The 24,401-nt window shown below is 38.8% G+C and overlaps 1 protein-coding gene across 2 annotated transcripts in view; it reads right to left on the bottom strand.

Annotated features, from left to right (window-relative positions):
• Window positions 1-20,513, bottom strand: part of BRINP3 (BMP/retinoic acid inducible neural specific 3) — a 212,056-nt gene extending 191,543 nt beyond the window's left edge. The window contains exon 1 of one of the 2 annotated variants that reach the window (XM_032226941.1): window positions 20,278-20,513. In XM_032226941.1, coding sequence (XP_032082832.1) covers window positions 20,278-20,513 — 236 coding nt within the window. The remainder of the gene's footprint in view (window positions 1-20,277) is intronic. The other variant, XM_032226942.1, reaches the window with a different exon arrangement.
• Window positions 20,514-24,401: the final 3,888 nt, after the last annotated feature.

Genomic DNA, 24,401 nt, shown 5'->3' with positions numbered 1-24,401 from the left:
AAACATCTGATGTTTAAAACAACCGATCCTTGGACAGATGAAAATGCTCTGGATAGAAACTGATGTGAAAGACACTTTAAAGCTGTAAAGAAAGAAAAAACATTATGTAGCTTACACTGCAGATATGCTAAGCAGCTCTCCTGGAACTCAGTTTGAGATTTGTTGACTTTTTTTTTGTTAAATCAGCATTCCAGCTCATCCACTACATATCAAAGCTTCATATTTTTTTTTATTGTTTTCACCCAGCAAAATTGAGTTTATTGTGCATGTTCTATTTTTCTCTTAGTTTGCTAGCTATATTCTAACTCAAATAGCAGTAGCAAAAAAAGTAGCAATCTTTGTTTCCTAAATTCAATGACCGATCTCAGGATATCTTTGATATTTTCAGAGTGTACAATTTACTTAACAATATTTTCATTATCTTCTCTTCCCATTATAGGTAGCTTAGATGCTAAGAAATTTCACTTGAACTAGAGTTTTGAAGTAAAGCTGCCAGTGCTTTTTAAGTGACGGACATAAAAATTTTTAAAGATGGAAGGATTTGGTTCTTCCAAATCCAAATCCTTCTTGGCCCATACAGGCACCACTCATGTGAGTGACGTAGAGTTGGCCATGCCCACTCAGTCACATGACACACACACACCCCAGTTACATCCACCCAGCTGGTCATTAAAAGAACGAATTGTTAAATTACTTGAATTCCAGCACTAGAACAGATGGATTCTGGTTACGCACTACCAGCAATAGAAAGTATTCCATATCCAGATTTTCCCCTCAAATAAGAGCATGATACTTGCTTTTATGTTTATCATATAAATAATGTTCCTGAAGAAGCAAAATAAAATATATACACTCCATTTCGCCAGTGATTCTGTCAGGTGAAGGATCTTCCTCCCAAATCTTCCATTTCTGGGGTTGTCACTACCCAAGATTCAGAGATACAACTGTTTAAGCCTTCACCTTATTAACAAAACAAAAACATCTTTGCAATGGAAAAACATACACTTTAATTAGAATGTCTCAGAACTTAGATTGATGTTGATACATCCATTCTCACCTAAAAACTTTAGGTATTTGGGTCTGAATGGAGTAAAGGAGAAATACATTCGGCAGGAGAATCGTCAGAAACATACTACTACTACTACTACTACTACTACTACTACTACTACTACGCCTTCTCCTCCTCTTACTACTCCTCATTTACCCCCCCCTAAAGTGCTTGGCGGTATAGCACCATTCATGGCAGTCTCAGTGTTTGTGAAGCATAACAACCACGGTTTGATGTCCATGTATGATTGTTTGATTTTGACCCTAAAAGTTGTATTTCCATAGTTAATGTGTCATAAGACTCCTTCGGGTTTGGTGCAATAAAGGCAGGCATTCTGAATCCTAACAAAACTAGTCTTGAGATTTAAAAAAAACCAAACACCTATTTTATGTTTTTATATTCAAGGCAAAAGTAGAACAGTACCACTTAGGACTGAGCAAAATAATTAAATGTGAGCACCAAAAAAGCTTATACAGTTTATTCAGTTGGAATTGATTATATAGATTTAGATCAAGTATTCATGCTAGCTCTGGAATTGCTTAGTTTAATAGAGCCTTAAAATAATCCTTCACAATTTTTTATAATTTCTAGTACTCAAGCTTTGAACAGAAAACTATTTACAATTCTAGGGCTAAGGAAAAGCACACTGGGAAACAGAAACATTTTGCCACGGTAATAAAAGTAAAACACATAATGTGCCAGATTATGTTGGACATATGCATAAGTGCATAATACGTTCACCATTCAAAATAGGTTCACCCTTCAGCACATTTTCTATCTTATATTGTGTAAGTCAAAGAGGTCTAGACAACATAATTTAAGACTACGGTAAAATGCTCCCCCATGAATTTAACAGCAAAACTAAGGGACATTAGTTATTTGGGAATAGTCAAAGCAAAACATTTCAAAAAGTGTATGTGCCATAAAGATTATATTTAAGTGGCAGGTTTTTTTTCCCCCTCCTTCATGCTGCTTCATTCTTGGTATTCATTGTTTTGCATTTTTACAGTGTCCAAAAATATCCTTTCCAATCAGAACATACTCCAAATGCACTTTAACTGTGATTTCTCAGCTGAAAATTCTGGGGAATTAACCCACATCTCTGGGGAGGGCCTAGGGTCAGGAAAGAGCACTGATAAACTTTCTCAGGGGGTAGCCTAGAGGTCCTAACTAGAAGCTGTCAACCATCAAAATGAGCTCAATCTTGGTAAGAGAATTGAAACTGGAGGAAAAAATGCATGTATTCTACTATTTGGAAGGACAGATACTGAAGCTGAAGCTCAAATACTTTGGCCAAATGAGAAGAGAGGACTCGTTGGGAAAGAGACTTACTCTGAGAAAGATTGCAGGCAAAAGGAGCAGGGGATCGCAGAAGATGAGATGGTTAGATAGTGTCATTGACACATAGGTTTTGGTGGACTCTGGGAGGCATGGAGGATAGGGGAGCCTGGGATGCTATGCTCCATTGGGTCCTGAAGATCCAGTCAAATCTTAGCAACTTAACAACAACAACATTAATAAGAAACATTCTATTATGGCTCCATCAGTGTTACTCTCCAATTCCAGTAAATACATCAGAATTGCTCATTTCTTCTCTAGTTTCTACTCATTTTGGAGACCTCCCTCTCCCTCAACTACATACATCAGTTAAGACTGCAAGTTCTTTACAGCCCCAAATAGTGCTAAAAATGGTTAGTTGTTGCATCCATGATTGGGTAAATCTCATTTCCTTGAACTGAGTTTTCTGGGGCTATATGCACCGAATTAAGCACATCAAAACAATTCAAGAGTCCAGAGCAACACATATGCAGGTGTCTTTCCTACAGTAGCATAAAATCATGGATATGGTGGTGGTGCAATGGTTAAAATCCAGTACTGCAGTCTAAGTCTGCCAACTGCCAGCAGTTTGATTCTCACCAGCTCAAGGTTGACTCAGCCTTCCATTCTTTCAATATTGGTAAAATGAGGACCCACATTGTTGGGAGCAATATGCTGTCTCTGTAAATCACGTAGAGGGGGTTGCAAAGCACTATAAAGCGGTATATAAGTCTATGTGCTAGTGCTAAGTGCTTTATTCAGACTCCATTCTTTCAATATTGGTAAAATGAGGACCCACATTGTTGGGAGCAATATGCTGACTCTGTAAATCACGTAGAGGGAGTTGTAAAGCACTATAAAGCGGTATATAAGTCTATGTGCTAGTGCTAAGTGCTTTATTCAGACTCCATTCTTTCAATATTGGTAAAATGAGGACCCACATTGTTGGGAGCAATATGCTGACTCTGTAAATCATGTAGAGGGGGTTGTAAAGCACTATAAAGCGGTATATAAGTCTATGTGCTAGTGCTAAGTGCTTTATTCAGACTCCATTCTTTCAATATTGGTAAAATGAGGACCCACATTGTTGGGAGCAATATGCTGACTCTGTAAATCACGTAGAGGGGGTTGTAAAGCACTATAAAGCGGTATATAAGTCTATGTGCTAGTGCTAAGTGCTTTATTCAGACTCCATACATGAAATAGGCATGCAAGTTGTACATTTCAAATAGTATTCTTACAAATAACCATATTCTTTCCTTCCAGGAACTATCCTCTTTTCTTTTCAGCAGACTGAACTGAAATCAAAGAACAAGATGGATGCTGAAATGCACTCTCAGACAACTAGAAATTTAAAACCGGGACTTGTGGTTTAAAGGATTCATTCAACCTGAACATGGAAGGTTCCCATCTGAGGCTTCAGAGCATGTTGTAGAAACCCACAGGACAAAAAAAAAAAAAAAAGCGAGCACATTTGGTTTTATGACTGTGGTTGATTCATTTCTCCGTGTCCCAATGTGCTCTATGAATTATTGTATTTTTGGTTCTTATTGCATTACTATTATTATTTTCCCATTAAAAAGCCCCTAATATTTAAGCTGCTCAGACCGAAACAGCAGACAAGATGAGAAATAAAATAAGTAAAGTATATAAAATAAGTAAATTGACTTTATGTTGTTTTTCATAGAAGAACCACATTGGGACAATCTGTGAATGAAAGATGAAAAACAGGTCCAATCTTAAATTACGAATCTATTGCCCCAATATTCATTTGTCTTGTTTCTTTCTTTGTGCTTTCAGGTTGGTCCCTGAAGCGGTGACTCCTGGTGACTTCCTGGATAATTATCCTTGAAGTTTCCTTGGCAAGATTTCAAAAGTATCTTGTCACCGCATCCTTCCTAGGGCAGAAAGAAGGTGACTTGCCCAGGGTGATAAGGTGGCTTTGTGCCTCAGGCAGACTAGAATTCTCCATCGCCTAGTATCTCGCCTCCTGCTTTGACAAGAATAACAAACTGACTCCCAGAGTACATACACTATTCTTTTTATTCTTCACACAATAAGCATAAGGGAAAACATTAGCTTGGGGCATCCTTTAATTCAAAGAAAGTAGGGGAAATGATTTTTTTTCCCCCTATGCCTGAGTTTGTTACTGTTTGTGTTGTTGTTGCTGCTGCTGCTTAAGGGATGCAAGCTCACAATCATATCCTTTGAAATGGACTTTTTATTATCAGGTTTAAGGCTATTTCTTCCACATCTGCATACCAAAGAAAAAACATGAATTTAAACTAGCTACAGGCCGAGCGCTCTGAAATTAAAAGCGGCTTCAGATAAATTCTTTCATTTGTGGGGGATATCTTTTATTTGAGAACTCAGAAAATAAGATCACACAAATGAAACTTCTCACTAAAAGGTGATGTTTTCTTTGTGAACTGATCTATTGTGCTCCCTGATAAGGCTGTCAAAGTTAGGGAATGCTGCCACATTTATTTATGCTTACTAAAAAAAAAGGGGGGGGGGTTGAACTGTAAATTAAGCTTAAATCTATCCTAATTTGCCAAGAAAAGGCAATATATGTGTGTATTTCTAAACAACAGAATAATCCATAGCTAGATTTGTTGCCTTTTAACATGCTGCTGTAGTGTTGTCTTTAACAATTGCTTGGCTAGTTGAAATCATATATATGACACTAATATATATATATATATATATATATATATATATATATATATATATATATATATATATATATATATATATATATATATATATATAGTGTCACAACCTCTGCTTTCTTTGTCTATCGGCTCGTCACTAAATATATACCTATTTCCCTGGCTCAGCTGATAAAGGAGGAGAACCTTGTGGCTTAGTGGTTAACACATCTGCCTAATATGTAATACAGCCCAGGTTCGAATCCCAGTAAGGGTATGGCTAGCTGATGAGAGCTAAATAGCTTGAAATAGTTCTATACTAGTCTCCCTTTATTTATTTATCAACACATATACCACACACACACACACACACACACACACACACACACATATATATATACTTGAATTATTTATATCCTGTGCTATACCCTGAAATTAAAAAAAAATATATATAAATGAATTTCTTCCAGAGTTTTATTGTCGTAACAACTCTATGGTCCTTTTAATACAATACACTTTTGAGACGGAAAGTCAAGCATGCTTGACAAATTTCAAAACTGAATTAATTCTCACAATTAAATTTAGACTATTTAATCTATGCAGACATAACCTTAGTTTGAGTAAAACTAACTCCTCCCATGTGATGCCTAGTCTTTACCAAACATTAATTATCGCTTTTGACCCCCATTAGAAAGACCAAAGTCCTAGGGAGGTCTCACAATGATAGAGTTTCCCTAGATCTTCCATCTCATCCTCATATCTTTGTTTTGATTTTCAGTCTTATCTAGCAAAATGGCTATTTGTGAAGGGGAGCAGACACTTTGGGGAATGAACGCAAGCCCAGCATATCTAGCCCTACAGATTCCAAACTTAATAACATATTTTAAGTTAATATAACATCAGGCAGGGAAAAAGTTAAACAATCAAGAATTGGGAAGTGGCAATCTCCCAGGCTCCTTTCTGATGCCTAAACAACGAAACAGCAGCAGCAACAACAACAACAATATAAATCAATGCCAGAATCCTAAGTTGAGTTAACTGACTAGGATGAGAAAGATTCGGTCATTTGGGCTACAGTATAAGGCCTTGAGACAGATTAGGCTAAAAATATTGAAACTGATTATTCAGTTAAGATAAGTTGACTTACTTCATTCAACATTCAATTATCTCCATGCTATAATGATTTCTTTTCTATAACCTAGCAATTTCTTAAGGCAGCAGAGGAAGCCAAATCAATTTTTCTTTTGACAAAACTATCCGCAATATCTACTAGCTGGTGTGCTGATTTACTCAAGCTGAAGTTTAGCCTGGAGTCAGATTCTCTTCCAAACGCAGCCTGCTCAAACCGCACCTTCTCTTCTTGGACATTTCTCTCAAGAGAAAAGTGCCGGAGATGGGATTGCTGCGACCTTAGGTAACATTCGTTGCATAATTACTGTCTACGCAATGAGAGATGAAATACACTTTGACAACCCTTGCTTCAGTATTAGACTCAAAAATTCAGCAATTGGTATAGCTGTGCCCCATGTGGTTGAGTGTTACATAAAAGAAACAGCATAATTCTAGATGTTGTTCTACTTCTACCCCCTTAATAATGTTGCATGCGTTGTCAGTAACCCTGACTTGATGTGTGTTGAGCCAATCAACCCTTTCAAACTAAAGCTGATATGATTGATTCTAGGAGTGTTGCCAGTGTATCAAATGAAATTGCATTGGGGTCAGGGGTGGGTTGCTACTGGTTTGGACCAGTTGAGTTGAACCGGTGGTGGTTTGGTGTCCCTCCATGGCGGATGTTTGATTTGGGGGGATCGGGTTGTGATCCCACCCTCGTCGCCAGTTTAGTGGATCGAGGAAAGAGAAGAGACGAGAGCCAGGACTGCAAAGAACTCAGGTTTATTCAATACAACTAATGTACAGCAATTCAAATGTATCCCCCGCTTGACATCTATTTAAACAGGGGGACCAATGGGCACGCTCCCGGTGCCTGGTAACTGATGACGCTGCGCTCTAGCTCTAGCCAATCAGGGCGCCTCTAGCGGCTAGCAACAGGTGATGCTATGCCCTAGCCTAGCCACTCTGTTGCTAGCCTGCAGGGTGTAACTCAAGGACTTTTCGAGTCCTCAACAGGCAGTGACCCAGGCCTGCCACGCCCCTGAACCGGTTCTCCGGGTAGCGCCTACGGCACCGCCATCTTGTTTTTAGCTTCTGTGCATGCGCGGTGCACTCATAAGCAAACTGGCAGTGGTGTCTGTCAGAACCCACCACTGAGTTGGGTATTCCAAACATACATCATTCATACACACACACACACACACACACACACACACACAAACACACACACACACACACACACACACACACACACACACACTTTATGTGAAGAGTAATTTTCTCCTAAAATTATTTCATACAGGCAGTTTTCAACTTACAACAGTTTGTTCAGTGGCCAAAGTTGCAACAGCATTGAAAAAATGTACGACCATTTTTCACACTTACAACCACCGCAGCATCCCCATCGTCACCTGATCAAAAATTCAGACCCTTGGTAAGTGACTCATATTTATGACAACTACAATGTCCTGGGGTTATGCGATCAACTTTTGTAACCTTCCGACAAGCAAAGTCAATGGGGAAGCCAGATTCACTTAACAAACCTTGTTTCTAATTTAACAACTACGGCGATTCACTTAACCTCTGTGGCAAAAAAAAAAAGATCATCAAATGGGGCAAAACTCATTTAACAAACATCTCACTTAGTAACAGAAATTTGGAGCTGAATTGTGGCTGTAAGTTGAGGACTAACTGTATTCTGAAACCCCTGAGGTCCCACAGGTCTATTCAAAACTTCCTTTTGTGAACGGGTGCTGCTTTTCCATGTATTAGTTTATGCATCCTTTCCCCAAAAATAAAATTTAAAAAAATCAAATGCAATGTTATGACATTACAAATGAAGAGTTAAAAAACACATACTCCTTTTATTTATTTATAATGGATTCATTTGGTAATCTTCATTCAGAATCCAAAAGATCTAAATCTTTTGTTTGTTTGTTTTAAATCTGCTGATATCCACAACTTTGAAAAGTACATAAAACCATTATAAAATATTTACACATGGTATCATAAGGTAGACAGAGTTTCTGTTGATTTTTACTAAGTGCTGTGTGTTGTGAATGTGAGGACAGACATGTTTATTTCTGTATATTTTTGTATATCCCAGGAGAGAGTGGTGTGTTTGCTTTGCAAGAGCTTTCCCTGGAAGGGACTTGATAGTGTTACTAATGCATTAGAAGCTAGCTACTAACCATCCGTGAACAGCATACAATATCAGCACCTCCAGAAGAAATCAATCAAAGCCAAAGAAGATAACAAAAGTTTGCATTCCGAGGCATCGCCCATTGCCTTAAAATCAATTATATCAAATGGAAATGACAAAAACCGAAAGGATAAAGGAAATGCTAAAGCGTTCGTTCAGCTGCTGAACTTTTCACGATGCAGAAAGGGTATAAACACGTACATTTGAAAGAAGGAAGAAGAATTGGTCCTGTTCTGACTGGATAGGAGCTCTCTAAAAGGCAGCGGAAGCCATTTCATTATTTCTCCATTTAGCAGCTGTTCCCTGAATCGGGAGTGAGGACCCTTGTGATAATGAGCTTTTTATCATGAGCCTTTCCACACAACTCTGTCCCTCTATCACACTCCTGTTCATTGTCTCTTTCCGAAGTTTAGTTCGATGGAATGCTTCATTATATTCTTTGTGTGATCCATTGTTTGTTTTCCCTATGCCTCTCAACTTCTAATGAACCCTCAATACCATTTTTATTCTTCTTTATTCTCTGTATTGCCTGAATATCATTGAGTGGGAGGGGGGCGAGAATCCAACAATTTATATTACAGATGTCTGGTATATCTTTGCATCCATCTATTGATGTCATGGTTCACCTTCCTATAGAATGGATTCAGTAGACTAGCTTCAAATGTCACAGGAGGTCCCTGATTTGTGACCACAATTGGGAACAGAATTTCCATTGCTAAGCGAGTTAAGTGAGTCATGCCCGATTTTAAGAGCCGAGGTGGCGCAGTGGTTAGGGTGCAGTACTGCAGGCCACTTCAGCTGACTGTTATCTGCAGTTCAGCGGTTCAAATCTCACCGGCTCAAGGTTGACTCGGCCTTCCATCCTTCCGAGGTGGGTGAAATGAGGACGCAGACTGTGGGGGAGATATGCTGACTCTGTAAACCGCTTAGAGAGGGCTGAAAGCCCTATGAAGCGGTATATAAGTCTTTGCTTTTAAGAAGCTGGCTGGGAAGATCACAAATTGTGATAGCCATAGCACTTAGACCTGATAAGGAGCCGAGGTGGCACAGTGGTTAGAGTGCAGCACTGCAGGCTACTTCAGCTGACTGCAGTTCTGCAGTTCAGCGGTTCAAATCTCACTGGCTCAGGGTTGACACAGCCTTCCATCCTTCCGAGGTGGGTAAAATGAGGACCCGGATTGTTGTTGGGGGCAATATGCTGACTCTGTAAACCGCTTAGAGAGGGCTGAAAGCCCTATGAAGCGGTATATAAGTCTAACTGCTATTGCTATTGCTATTGATATACCACTTTGTAGTGTTTTACAGTACCCTTTAAGCAATTTACAGAGTCAGCATATTGCCCCCAACGATCTGGCTCCTCCTTTTTGCAAACTCAGAACAGCGGAAAGCTGAGTCGACCAATCAGGATTGAATTCCTGGCAGTGGGCAGAGTCCGACTGCGATACTGTCTTCTAACCACTGCACCACCATGTGATCACCACCTGAGCCTGGGTTGTTGCAGTCATCACAAATACATGTCATTGCCAAGCATCCGAGTTTTGATCACGTGACCATGAGAATACTGCAATGATTTGTACCAGCAAGGACGAGTTAAATGCTGCTTCAACTTGAAAAAGGGTTATGAGTCAAGGACTGCTTGTAATAGGAGTCTGTTACAGATTGTGTACTCTGTAGTGTATTGGTGACTAACCCAACATTGATTATTATTTGCATCGATGTTCTTGTGCTTTTATGCTGCCAAATGCAAAGATAATGTGAGGAGGCATTTTCATGGAGTACTAAGAAGGGATAAATAGAACCTCTCTGGATGGCTGGACCTTGATAGTTGCCGCAGTACGAACATCTTGAAGTTTTGCTGATAATATGAATTGAATCAAGATCTGCCACTAATACAATACAATAAGGTTGCATATTATTGTCCTGAGGAAAGTAGCTATCCCTTTCAAATAAAAGTTTTACATTTTGCAACCACGTGTACCGAACAACTTGATAATATTGGACGATGCCAAAAAGTATTTGTTTGAAAAGATGTAAATCACAAAGTGAGCAGCTATTAATAATATTTTTCTGCCCAACTTATAATAAATCCTTTTTTTCCCAGCATTCGCTTAGAGGGGGTTGGAAAGCGGTATATAAATCTTAGTGCTATTGCTACTCCCTGAACTTTCATTTATGAAAACTGTACTAAATAATTAAATTGGGAACGGTATGTACATGTTTATCCAGAGGCTCAGAGCCTATTCATATATATTTGCCTTCTTCCCATGATCTTAAGAAGACTGTGGAAAAAGAGAAAGCAGCATGAAAATTAAACCTTTTTTCCATAGGTAATACAGATCAGGAAACAATACTTGTAGGTATATTTTTGATCTGCAGCAGGGATGGGTTTCAACCGGTTTGCGGTGGTCCCCGCGAACCGGTTGGTCGGCGAACCCAGAAGTAAGTAACTTCCGGGAATGGTGAAGGGCCTACCCGCCCGCCCGCACTCCTTACTGGCTTCTGCGCTTCCACGCAGGCGCATGGCACATACAGCGCCTGCGTGAGTCTCCGTGAGCAGCTGGAGCATCGCACAGGCGCTAAGACGCATGCATGAACTGTGCGCGTGCACGAGGACGCCGCCGGCCACGTTCCAAACGAACCGGTTGGAACGGGATTAGCAACCCACCCCTGATCTGCAGGCTCTTGGTTGGAGACCAGAGGTTGTTAACTCAAAAGTAAACCCCATTGGTTTGAATGAAGTCTATTTCCAGCAAATATGTGTAGGAACAATGTGTGAAAAGCCCTGAGATTTCCTGTTCTACACAAAGCTTGAACAAAACCAAGACTATTCCGCAGAATTGTAACACTGTTATTTCTAAAATGATAGATGGCATAACTGCAATAAAGATCTTACAGCCTCAGTTACATTTAAGCCAAAACTGACCTTCCCAAGTCTGAAAAAATAAGAAGAAGAAAAACATCTTTGTGGAAACAAAAAAAAATGTTCTGAATAACTGTTTCCTCTGCCCTTATTAACTCCTCTGGAATCTTAAATGATAGAACAAACAGCGTATTTAAAAGCAAATGAAAGGAAACTGTAAACAAGGGTGAAGTTTCACATCTAAAATCCTCAGACAAGCTGCAATAATGGTCCCATTTCACATTTTGCCTCTCTTCTGTCCTGTCTGTTGAGAATAGGCAAAATCTACAATTATTTTAAATAAACAGAGGATTACATGTCCCTCCATCTAAGGGGCTATATCACATTATGCATTTTTAAAATCAAAATTATTGATGCAAAAATCCTTTTTAAAAAATACATGCGTGTGGATATTCCATTGGCAAGCTGTTTTGCCCCACTCTGATTTAAGATTAAAACGTAATTAATATGAAATGCTGACCATAATTCCCAAACCTTAATATAAGCTAGCCACATCTAGTGCGCCGTAAGGAATGACAACATCTAGGCTTGAGGTATTATAGAGGAAAAGAGGAAGGGGAAAAATGAACACAACTTGTTACTAAAGTTGAAATTTATATGAGAAAGTCAAACTTTTCAACGGTATCCCAAAGCAAGTGACAGATTGGTGAAAAATTGGTTTAAAAGAAAATAAAGCGGACTAGATTGTTTTAGCCTTTTATTCTGTAACTGAAGATGTTCTAGTGAAAACTAAACAATCTTCATTCTCACAGTGGCCCCATAAACAGAATGCAGTCTAATCAGCCACAGAGTTTAGTGGTTTCTCAGCACAGGCTCGAGAACATTTAACAACACTAATGTGCACTAAACCTGAATCTCTACACAGTTTAGATTCCTGTGAGTCACTATCAAGCTCATGAAGTGATTTTATTTCTTCTCCCTTCTATTACATTCCATGTCCTCTCACATCCAACCTCAGTGCTAGAAACCATTATTCTCTTCTGTTTTTTCTCAATTTCGTTTTTAATTCATTTTTTTAATGTCATTGTAAACTCAACAGAATTTAAGGAATAATGTGAATAATAAGAGGGATTATCTGGATCCATGTCAATCAGGATTCAGACCTGTGTATGGGCAAAAACTATTTTGATGATGCTTTGATTATGACTACTGACCTGGGCAGGATTGATTGATTGATTGATTACATTTATATGCCGCCCGGCTCACAATTCAATCAGGGAAGGAGGTACAGACAAGGGAATAAAAAAGACGAGACATAACAATACAAAATTTAAAAACACACAACAACCATACCATTCGAGAAGGGGGGCAAAAACTCTCTGGATGGCAGTAGTGCTTTCAATTCCATCAAATGTGGTATCTTCTGGATTAGCTGAGAGAGAGAGGTGGGATGATTCATTTCCTTTCCTTGAAATTGATTTTAGCCAGTTATGATTGGGGAGGGGATGTCCTGCCCTCATATCATACTATGCAGGATGCAAAAGGGTTCAGTGCTCCTTTTCAATATCTAGGTGAGGCTGTTGAGTGAGCTTATTTATTTATTTATTTATTTATTATTTATTTATTTATTTATTAGACTTATATACCGCTTCATAGGGCTTCCAGCCCTCTCTAAGCGGTTTACAGAGTCAGCATATCGCCCCCACAGTCTGGGTCATTTCACCCACCTCGGAAGGATGGAAGGCTGAGTCAACCTTGAGCCGGTGAGATTTGAACCGCTGAACTGCAGATAACAGTCAGCTGAAGTGGCCTGCAGTGCTGCACCCTAACCACTGCGCCACCTCGGCTCCTCATCCATCACCAAGGGGTGAGGTATCACCAGTATACATCTCAGCAAATTAGGTGATGCTTCTAACATCTCACCACAATGTCTGGAGGCTGTGAGATTCTGGATGAGAATCCATAAGCTTCGAGTGAACCTTGGCAAGGCTGAGTGGCTCTGGGTTTGGAGCATACTGGGTCTAAAATGGGATTGCACTGTCCCAGACAGATCTAACATGCATATCCTCCTGAACACACAGCTCCTTCTCAAGGAGCAGTTTGGCAGTTTCACTGTTGTTCACTGTTCACTGTTTATTTCATTTGTATGCCGCCCTTTTCCCCCGAGGGGGACTCAGGGCGGCTCACAACTCAAAACAAGGGAAGGGGGGGGATACAAACAATTTGACAAACAGCACAACAATACATAATTTAAAAACGCAACAATCATACCATTTGAGATAGGGGCACGGTTGTTTAGCCCCAGGCCTGTCGGAACAGCCAGGTTTTAAGGGCTTTGCGGAAGGCCTGGAGGGTGGTGAGGGTTCGAATCTCCACGGGGAGTTCGTTCCAAAGGGTCGGAGCAGCCACAGAGAAGGCTCTCCTCCGGGTAGTCGCCAGTCGACACTGGCCGGCGGATGGAATTCGGAGGAGGCCTAGTCTGTGGGATCTAATCAGTCTGGTGGAGGTAATTGGCAGCAGGTGGTCTCTCAAGTACCCAGGTCCAATACCATGAAGGGCTTTATAAGTGACGACTAGCGCCTTGAAGCGTATCCGGAGCTGTTTGCACAGCTTTGAGTTGTGCCCCAATTGTACCCATTTCTGGATTGGAAAGCTCTGTTCACAGTCACTAATGCCCTCGTCACTTTCAGATTGGACTACTGTAATCCACTGTACTTAAGGCTGCATTGAAGAATACCCAGGCGCTTCAGCTGGTACAAAAATGCAACAGCACAGGCAGTTTTATGAGTGCTTCTAGGACAGCTCATATTATAATTCTGCTCCATTAGCTGCATTGGTTACCAAATTGCTCCCAAGTCCAATTTAAGCTGCTGGTTTGAACTTTTAAAGCCCTTCATGTCATGGGATGGCTTACCTGGGAAATAACTTCTCTCCACTTATATCAGCCCAGCCCATTAGATCTGGCAGAGAGGACATGTGTGAATACCATCTACCACAGACCTATATTTAGCTGCTCACAGAGAGTGTGCCTTTTCTGTTGTGATACCCACCTTATGGAACATTCTCCTCATCTGAAGTGAGGTTAGTTCCATTCCTTTTAATGCTCTGGAAGACCTATGACATCAGACCTGGGGGACCTAAAGAACAGGAACTGGAAACTTCTTCAGATGTTTCTGCATTGAGCTGGATGTGCTCTCTCTCTCTCTCTCCCTCCCTCCCTCCCTCTCTCTCTCTCTCTGTCCCTCCCTCCCTCCCTCCCTCCCTCCCTCCCTGGAATCTGTATATATTTTTAATTTTTATCACTTCCGTTTTTACATTTTAAATGCCTATTTTTATATATGGTTCTTTTTACTGACTATTGTACACCACCAGATTCACTTGTCATGAAATGGGCACCTATATAAATTATGAGAAAGAGAGAAAAAGATGATAGATAGATAGATAGATAGATAGATAGATAGATAGATAGATAGATAGATAGATAGATAGAGACAGACAGACAGACAGACAGACAGACAGACAGACAGACAGACATAGAGATAGATAGATAGAGATAGAGATAGAGATAGATGGATGGATGGATGGATGGATGGATGGATGGATGGATGGATGGACGGAGAGACAGAGAAACAAACAGACCTGTTTCTTTTTAACAAGCATCATAAAATTTGGTCGTATTTTGTTTGTTCTGTTGGTAGGAAAGAATTCAGATTCCTAATTCTAATATATGAGATTAGTATGATTTTTGGCCAAGTTATGCCAAAGTGAGTTGTATATACTCCCTTTCTACTCACTAGTCATATAGTATAATTTGTGATCTATCCATTAAGGGACATTAGCCCTGAGGAGTTTGAATCAGTTTGTTTCAAGGGATTAATTAAATTGATGTTTTTATTATGTCCTCTGCATTGCTCTTAAAATAGATTTATATGATCTGAAGGGAAACCAGAGTATTAAAGTAGAGATAAATAGGACAGGGAAAAGAGAACACATCAATTTCTTGCTTGCCCATCAAAGAGTCTAGAAAGAAGATCCGATTAATTAAGGCAGAAAATACCTTATTCCAACTTAAAATAAGTAAATACATTCTTTGCTGCTACCCCTTTAAAGATCTGCATGGCCTTTACTGTGTATATGAATGTTTGCATGGATGCCTTTATTATTCTGTTCACATGCTGGAGGCTTTACCTTGTCATTGTGTATTCCTCCTTTCTTGTGTAATCTATGTCTAAGCATTTTACCTTTGTTTTGTGGTCCTGAGGCTTCATTTTAGTCACTATTATAGTCTGAACATTTTTCAGAGTGACAGATTCTTGTTCCTGTGGTTTTAAATTGATTGTTCCTTGTAGAATCATTGTGTCACAATTACAGTTTAATTTTTTAGTTGGGCGGTTCTTCTACAATGGATTGGTGCTTGTTTTATCCTCACAATAAAACTGTCACTCTATATTAATATCAAGTGTTTGTTGATGAACCAAGGGTCTCCTCCGGTTCCCATATTAATTATATCTATATATTTAAAACCTTTATTATGCTTTGTAATTTATTATGCATTAGATAGCATCACGGGTTTGCTGTTGTTAAGGAAGACTCAGCCTTAATTTCATCAAACATTGTAAAGCTTTCTGAGAGGTGTCATAGTTCATTGGAAAACAATACAAAAAGAATTAGAATGTAGTAAATTTTATTGGAATCAATTAAAATGTCAATACTTTCCAGCTGACCTTAATGCAACCTGGAACTTTTACTAAATGTAGTCTAATTTAATTTACATAATAGTCTTGCAAATCATTTTAAAGTTTATGCAAATGATTCTTTTTAAACCATTCCAACCTACAATACACTGGAACACTATATTACTTTTTTGCTGTGTTTATTTTTATTTTTTGGGGAGAGGGGGTTGTTTAGAGGGGTTTTTTTCTCTATATGTTCTGAAAAGTTCACTTAACTTAAAAAAAAACCCTCATGACTGTGTAACATTTACATTGAATCTAATAAAAATATTAAGCATTTTATGACACTCGGATGACAAAAATATCATAAATGATTTAATCATGCTTCACTGAGTTTCTTTCTCTTATATGTACTACAACCCCAAAACCTGTTGTGGATTATATCACTAGTTGTGATCAGGAATACATTTCCTTAACTGAAATTGGTGAAATAGGTACAAGCATTTGTTTAGGTGTTTAATATGACTGGTAGCACATAGGTTAAATAGGTCCACTTGAATAACTATAATACATTTTATATCAGCCTGCCTTTGATAACTTCAGTTTATTTAAATCAGTTTATTTTCAGACACAGCCCATAAATTATATTGAAAGTTAAGTTCTTTATTTGATCACACCCGATAGACAGAATCTTGCCCAGCTAAACCAACACTACTCTCACCCTAAAGTATATAGCCAGGGAGATTCTAGGAAGCAGCTATCCTAACTCTGTCTTCAAATCAGCTCTGAATTGTGTTGCCTCTTCTTTCAACTCCCTCCCCACCATGAAATGTGGTCCTTCTTCCTGGGAAACTACTGCTTCGTTGTAGTCCATCACATCACTTTTTTTTCAGTTAGACTTATATACCGCTTCATAGGGCTTTCAGCCCTCTCTAAGCGGTTTACAGAGTCAGCATATCGCCCCCAACAACAATCCGGGTCCTCATTTTACCCACCTCGGAAGGATGGAAGGCTGAGTCAACCCTGAGCCGGTGGGATTTGAACAGCCGAACTGCTGAACTGCAGTCAGCTGAAGTAGCCTGCAGTGCTGCACTCTAACCACTGTGCCACCTCGGCTCATCACTTCCCCATGTATTTCCTCCCATTTGTGTATTTGCGTCCGTGGCCTTATTTAAACGTAAGTGGCTATAAGTAGGTATAAGGTTAGGAAGACTTTAGAAATAAGTTGGCATATACAATATTGGGGCAAATTATGTTGTTTCAAAATAGATGGCTCTGGAATGTTATATTTCTGTCAGCAGTGGAGAAATTAAGACTCAGCAAATTGTAATGAACCTCCGTTCCCAAGAAATCAACTAAGAATGGTAAGGTGTTGATTGATATAGTTCATCTACAATTTATCACTCATATTTATTAGAAGTATGTAGCAGGGACCAGGGAGTTATAATATATTTGGAGTATTCCCCCTAGTTACTTTGAAATTATGTAAATTTGGAGATTATCATGCAGAAGATTATCATGAGTCCAAAAGGCAAATTTTAATGATGATGTCCCTGAAGAAACTCTATTCCTTTGTTTGTCTCTCTCAAGACTAACTTTCTAATCTGGAAAATGTCAGTTTCAATTTCTATCAATATTTCATATTTCTTGTTTTACATTTTATATCTTTATCATTTTATTACTTTTTAAATAGTGAAAAATTCCTATTTTTTTCTAATAAATACACACCATTTTGTTTCCGATACAACTTTTTTTAACCTTAGAAAGTAACAATTACATATATTTTTTCCCCCTATAAGTAAATATTTGTTACTCTTACTTGGAGAATTCCACACCAAAATTACTTGCATTTAAGAACTTGGGAAGGGCATATTTGATAAGTGAATATCAAAATGCAAACTGAATGAAATTCTTGGTCATTTTTATAGCCACATCAAACATGATGGACATGATGACTTTGCTATTTTCTTACATTTAATCCTACGAATGGTACTTCAGCAAAATTTACAATAAACAGAAGAAGTGAATCAATTTTAGATTTATGGAAGCCATTCTTTGTGGCAAACATTTCATTTAATTTAAAAGGTCAATCCCTACTTATTCTGCTGAGCACATTACAAGAAGAGGTTATAGTAAAGTCAGATTTGAAAAGGCACACATTGTACATGAAGGATATTTCTGTATTTGCATACCCATATCACTACACCAATGCCTGTTATGTACTGAAAGCAGAAGTGATAAAATCCGTACTCCTGTATTATATTTTGTTGCCTTTTGTTGACCATTGTAAAACCAAAACCAATATGCTCAATTAATCTGTATGCATGTTGTTCTGATGGCTCTCTCCCCTCCCTTATATCATTGACAACTTGATTTTAAAATATAATAAATAAAAAATACAATAAGATACAATATATTGATTGCTCCCCATATGTCTCAAATGCATATTTTAGAACCATGTTCAAGGTAGACTACATAATGTTTCTCTCTACCACAAAAGACTCTAAAACAGAATTGACCTGCAACACACTGCCCTCTGGTGCATTAAAAAAAAGGAAAAGCAAAGGAATATAAATCTTTAGAACATAAAAACAATCAACAATCCTCTTGCCAAGTATATATTTAAGGAGAGGCTACGATTTGCATGTGAACATAGATAGCACTGACGTACCGATTTTTCTCCCACTTCTTATGAGCAAAACGCTGGAAACATTCAACAACAAAACAATTCACAGCAAATGAATGGCCACCTGTTCAAATGACTTCAAGACCATGAAGAAGCCAAGAAAATATCAGTCAAACAGTTTCTTTCATAATCAATCTATTTTTTTAAAAAAAAGATTCTAAAGAGTTACAATACCGGCTTTCATCAAAAATTAAAACTATATTTTGTATTTTATCCCATTGGTGCAGTTTTATTATTTTCCTCTTCTCCATATAAGCAACATTTCAGAAACAAGCAGGAAATCCATAACACTTATTTCTAATATCTACCAACATTTTCAGTGTGCAAACTGTCATCGTCCCAGCACGGAGCAATGACATTAATAATGTTCACATTGAATATGTATTATTATGCCTAAAATTATTTTCCATCCCCCAAATACCTGCTTTAACAGGTGATGTAAAAGACTAGAATATAACAAGTGATCTTTACCCATAATGCAGCCACCACACTTTCTACCCAATTTGCAGTCAACCAATTAAGCTACACGATGCAGACCAGGGATGAAATTCAGCAGGTTCTGACAGGTTCCGGTAGCGGAAATTTTGAGTAGTTTGGAGAACTGGCAAATACCACCTCTGACTAGCCCCAGGAGTCAGGAGGGAGTGGGGATTTTGCAGTATCCTTCCCCTGGAATGGGGAGGGAATGGAGATTTTGCCGTATCCTTCCCTGCCATGCCTACTAAACCACATCCACAGAACCGGTAGGGGGGAAAAAATTGAATTACACCAATGGTGCAGACCTTTAAACCTGGGACTGACTTCTGTTTAAGTGGCAACTCCGTTATTATTGCCTCACTTAAATCAAATTAAACTGGAAGCTATTTAAGTACTGAAATGTTTTCTTGATGCTATTAATAAATTACCACACAATAGAGTATCCTAGGATAATTAATGCATCATACTCCACGTGTTTGGGGTGAACTTTAGACAGAAGACGATAGGGGTAGTAATCTTACATATTTCAAAGAAACCATGCTCAGAAAGGATAGTTTCTTCTGACAGACAATTCTGACAGATTCTTAACAAGCTTTGGTAATTCTGAAAGCAAAGAAACTAGATATGGTATGAAAGCTTTGAATTTTATTTCTAATTATTATTTAGCAAAAATACTATGGAAAGAGGATAGGGAAGTTTACATCCCTGGTGTTCCAATCAGAGGATGTTTCTCTAAAGAAACTATTTTTAATGTTTAAAAACAATTCTAAAAAAGCCTATTTGCAATTCAGGGAAAGCCTCTACTGATACCAACAGGAATGTGGCTATCTCAGAGACATCAGGGAGTTAAGAGTGGACATGTCCTCCACTTTTGAAATATGGTTTTTCTCTAGCATCATGCATTTTCTGGGAAAGTAAGTACATGCAAAAAAAAAATAAGAAATATAAATCAAAAGTAGATTAGGAATTAAAATTAACTTTTTTCAGCAATACATGATGAAACACAGTCAACATTTGTGATCAACTTCAACAACGTCTTCACTCAACCTCTTAATCCACCATCACTCTAGTTCTCCAGAGGCCCCAGTTCTGGATAGAATCTTGGCGTAGAATTTTAGAATGACCCCAGACCTACCCACCAACTTTTTATATTCATGTTTCTCTCTCCCTGTTCCTTCAAGAGGTGATGTGCTACTTAGATATAGCTTTCCCAAAGCTTCACACTGCCGTTGTGATCCCGAATGCTTCATACCTGTAAATCTTGTATCTCGTGCTAAATCCCTGTCGGCTTCTGTCCACAAAATCTGTGTATTCCGGGGAGCGATGGAAGGGTCCCTTATCAGAGAGAAGCCAGTCGAAAGGGCTTGTGGCATGCTGATCCGAACCAGCAGCAACCGCTAGAACCCAGCAATGAAGACTCAGGGCTATCCACTCCCATAGAGCCATCAGAGAGAACAATTCAGCACCAGCACTGCATCGCCATATCATGCTTCCGCTGGGGACTTAGAGTCTTCATTCTCTTAGCTGTCCCTTCACACCTGCACAAAACACAAAGGAAAACAGTTCAGCTCACTTTGACCAGACCCCTCCTGAAAGAAACAGTTGTCAAATGGCTAGAAAGAGGACAGCAGTGGTAAGAGGGGCGGGGGGAGAACCATTCTTCTGTCTTGCCCAGTGGTAGTCAACCTGGTCCCTACCGCCCACTACTGGGCGTTCCAGCTTTCATGGTGGGCGGTGGGGGGTTTGCTGTAACTCTGCTTTGAGTTACAGCAAACTGAGCCAAGGTGGCGCAGTGGTTAAATGCAGCACTGCAGGCTACTGCTAGATCAGCAGGTCAGCGGTTCAAATCTCACCGGCTCAGGGTTGACTCAGCCTTCCATCCTTCCAAGGTGGGTAAAATGAGGACCCAGATTGTTGGGGGCAATATGCTGACTCTCTGTAAACCACTTAGAGAGGCCTGAAAGGCCTATGAAGCGGTATATAAGTCTACTGCTATTGCTACTGCTATTGCTGCTTTGTAAATTTTATAAAGTAAAGTTACTTCCCTACTTTATAAATCACCAATGCCAGTTGGCGGCTCCCCAGGGGAGGGCCTTCTCTGTTGCTGCGTCGGCCCTGTGGAACGATCTATCCGTAGAGATCCGGACCCTACCCACTCTCCCGGCCTTCCGTAAAGCCGTCAAGACCTGGCTGTTCCGGCAGGCCTGGGGCTGTTGATTGCTATCCAGCCCCGCTTAGATGGAATGGATGATGTGCAATTTTAATATTGTATTTTCTATTCTTAAATTTTAATTGTTTCTTTGTCTTGTTGTGAGCCGCCCAGAGTCCCGATGGGAGTAGGCGGCGTACAAACTTCATTAAACTTGGAAACTTGGAACCATTACTGTAGAACTGGTGGGCGGTCAGAAAATTTTACTACTAACAGAGATACAAAAGTGGGCAGTAGGTATAAAAAGTTTGCCCCTGTGACTGGATCAGCTACATTAGTGCATTGTGCTTGTATCGGCGTAAGGAAGTCTAGGTAAATGTCTTGAACCTGTGAAATTGTCTGTACGTTTTCCATTTGTATGCAGAAACGAAGTGCCAGATGGAAAGAGGGATTTACTTTATTCCTTTTTTCTCTTCAAGCAGACATTTGCACGGCATAAAGTCCCATTTCAAATAGTGGAGATTACAGAACCCAAACATTTCCTCCAGATTCAGTACTGATACCAGATTTTCAATAATTCTATCCAAGCATGGGTTCAATATTGAGATCAAATTTTCAGTATCACTCCTCCCTACCATCTCGTCAAAATATCATGATGATAGCACTGGGGAAACCCATCACCAATGAACAGATTATTTTTTCCTTCCTTTAACTTCCTACACTCCACCAAATTGGAGTTTCTCAGAAAGGACATGAGGATTTTCTAGAGTAGGTTTGTCCATTTTTTTAGAAGAGGTGAAAGTCCCATTGAGTGAATGGATATTTTACACTTACTATTTGTAATAATAAAGGTGATTCTGCAGATCTGGGCTGCCCATTGCAGTAATCTAGAAGATTAGTAGTACTTATTGCTTATTGATTACACTACTTCTAGTAACCTTGAAGACTCATAGAAAAGTACTTTGTGGCAGCAAAGTTTCTATCTCTTTGTTGCAATTTAGTTGTCATCCGATTTTTTTTTCCCAGCTCAGGTTTAATGATCCTATTTTTCAGCCCAGTGCTTTAGCTTTTAGCTCTTGCTGAGATATGGAACATTAATTAATTTAAAGATTTTCAAAGGACGGCATTAAAAAGTCCTTACAAAATATTATTTCAATATAAATATAAATGGATAATGTTAGTAGAACATTTCACCTTCAATATCGGGAGTTTCACTGCCACAAATCAAGAACTGTGCTAGCAGATGTTACCCAGCTATAATAAGGATACGTAATTTGATTCTCCTGAGATGTTTTGGCCTTCAATTACCATTGGACCTCATAACTTATAAAGAATTGTTCAAAACATCTGGAGGACACTAGTTTGGCTATTCACAAAGTAATAAGAATTCAAATCCCAATTATGTAGTGTCCCATATATTTTGTAATTTGAAGACAATGTTTTTTCAGAAAATATTGTTTACTCCTGCCCATAACTCTACAATTATGTACATCAAAGTATACCTATGGCATAAAAGTGCATGTCATGTACCAATAGATTATATAAGTTCAGCTGGGAAGCTTATGAATGTTTGCTGACCCGATAGCAAAGCTGAGCATCCTGCTATGTGATAATGTAGAATTGTTCTGCATAGAATACAAACAGATATAATGAAATTTTTAAGTGGATATTGCCTTCATCACAACAAAACAGTATCGCAATAGCGTACGCTTCTTAATTTTATTGTTGCCATAGTTATTACTACTAAAGTCCTCCTTTAGCATAGACCTTGAATTGTGCCGAAGAGCCGAGGTGGCGCAGTGGTTAAATGTAGCACTGCAGGCTGACTGCAGTTCAGCAGTTCGGCTGTTCAAATCTCACCGGCTCAGGGTTGACTCAGCCTTCCATCCTTCTGAGGTGGGTAAAATGAGGACCCAGATTGTTGTTGGGGGCGATATGCTGACTCTGTAAACCACTTAGAGAGGGCTGAAAGCCCTATGAAGCGGCATATAAGTCTAACTGCTATTGCTATTGCTATTGCTGCAAATATGAGTATCTCTTTTCTCATTTGTTTTCTCAGAAATCTTTATATCTTTCATCTGACTTTTAGTCAAATAAGAGTGCCCCCATTTCCTCAACTTTACCAATAGTTTCCATGTCATACTGAATAGTGTTTATTTTCCCCCTTTCCTTATTGTTCTTTTCAAACTATTTCAATTTCCCCTTTTGCATTTTAAGTTCAGCTCAAAAGAGTTATACTATAATTTTATTTTCAGCTATTTTTTTGATATTTGCATAACAACTTTGATACAAGGTTGGTTCGGTTCGATGCCAATTTACCAGGCAATGAAATGTATTTTTCTTTCTTTCAGTAATTTGTATAGGAATATAGCTCTCTAAATCAACGAACACATGGACTTTATTTTTTTTTATTTTTTAAAAAAAATAACTTTAGTTTATTACAAGTATTTAGAAACATGGGAAAATACAAAAATAAACGCACTATATAAAATACAAGAAAACAATCTACACATTGTATGTGTGTGTATATATAAAGTTAAACAATAATGAACAAACCCCCCCAAAAGGAAAAAGAATCACCCATAAGTTCAATTAAACAATTTTAAATTCAAAAGAAAGCAAGATTCGGTTATTATAAAACATCATGAACTCTCTTCCAAAAAAACCCAAAACATTTTGCATCATTTTATGATTAGTAAAAAAAAAATAGCACAAAAATTGATGAATTATTCCGTTGCTGAATCCATTTCTTGACATCCATAATAATAATAATACTTCTCAAGTCTCTCAAAATATGATAAATGCACAATGTAGCCAAAGTTGGAGAAAAGATAAGAGTCATTTAGAGCTTTAAAATAATCCTATGCTATTCTACAATAATCATTTGATTTGTGCATTCTCTCCATCTTTTTTTCTTCTATTCCCATGATGGTGAACCTATGGCAGATGTGCCAGAGGTGGCACGCAGAGCCCACTCTGTGGGCAGCGTGCCATCGCCAGCTGCTCTTCTGGATTCCAGCTGGTCTTCCCAGGTGCCGGAGCATTGGAAAACAGCCTCAAAATGACTCCAAAAGGGCCAAAAAAACAGGCTCTTGTCGTGCTGTTTCCAGGACATTTGGGGGGCCATTTCCAGGCAGTTTTTGGCCCTAAAATGACCAGAAAAATGGCAAAAAACCAGGCAGGTTTGCACCAGCCAGCTGTCTTCAGCTTTTGGTGCTCTGGCAAGT

The sequence above is a fragment of the Thamnophis elegans genome, chromosome 11 (genome assembly GCF_009769535.1).
Source record: "Thamnophis elegans isolate rThaEle1 chromosome 11, rThaEle1.pri, whole genome shotgun sequence".
NCBI lineage: Eukaryota > Metazoa > Chordata > Lepidosauria > Squamata > Colubridae > Thamnophis > Thamnophis elegans.
This window is presented reverse-complemented; position numbering and strand designations above follow the sequence as displayed.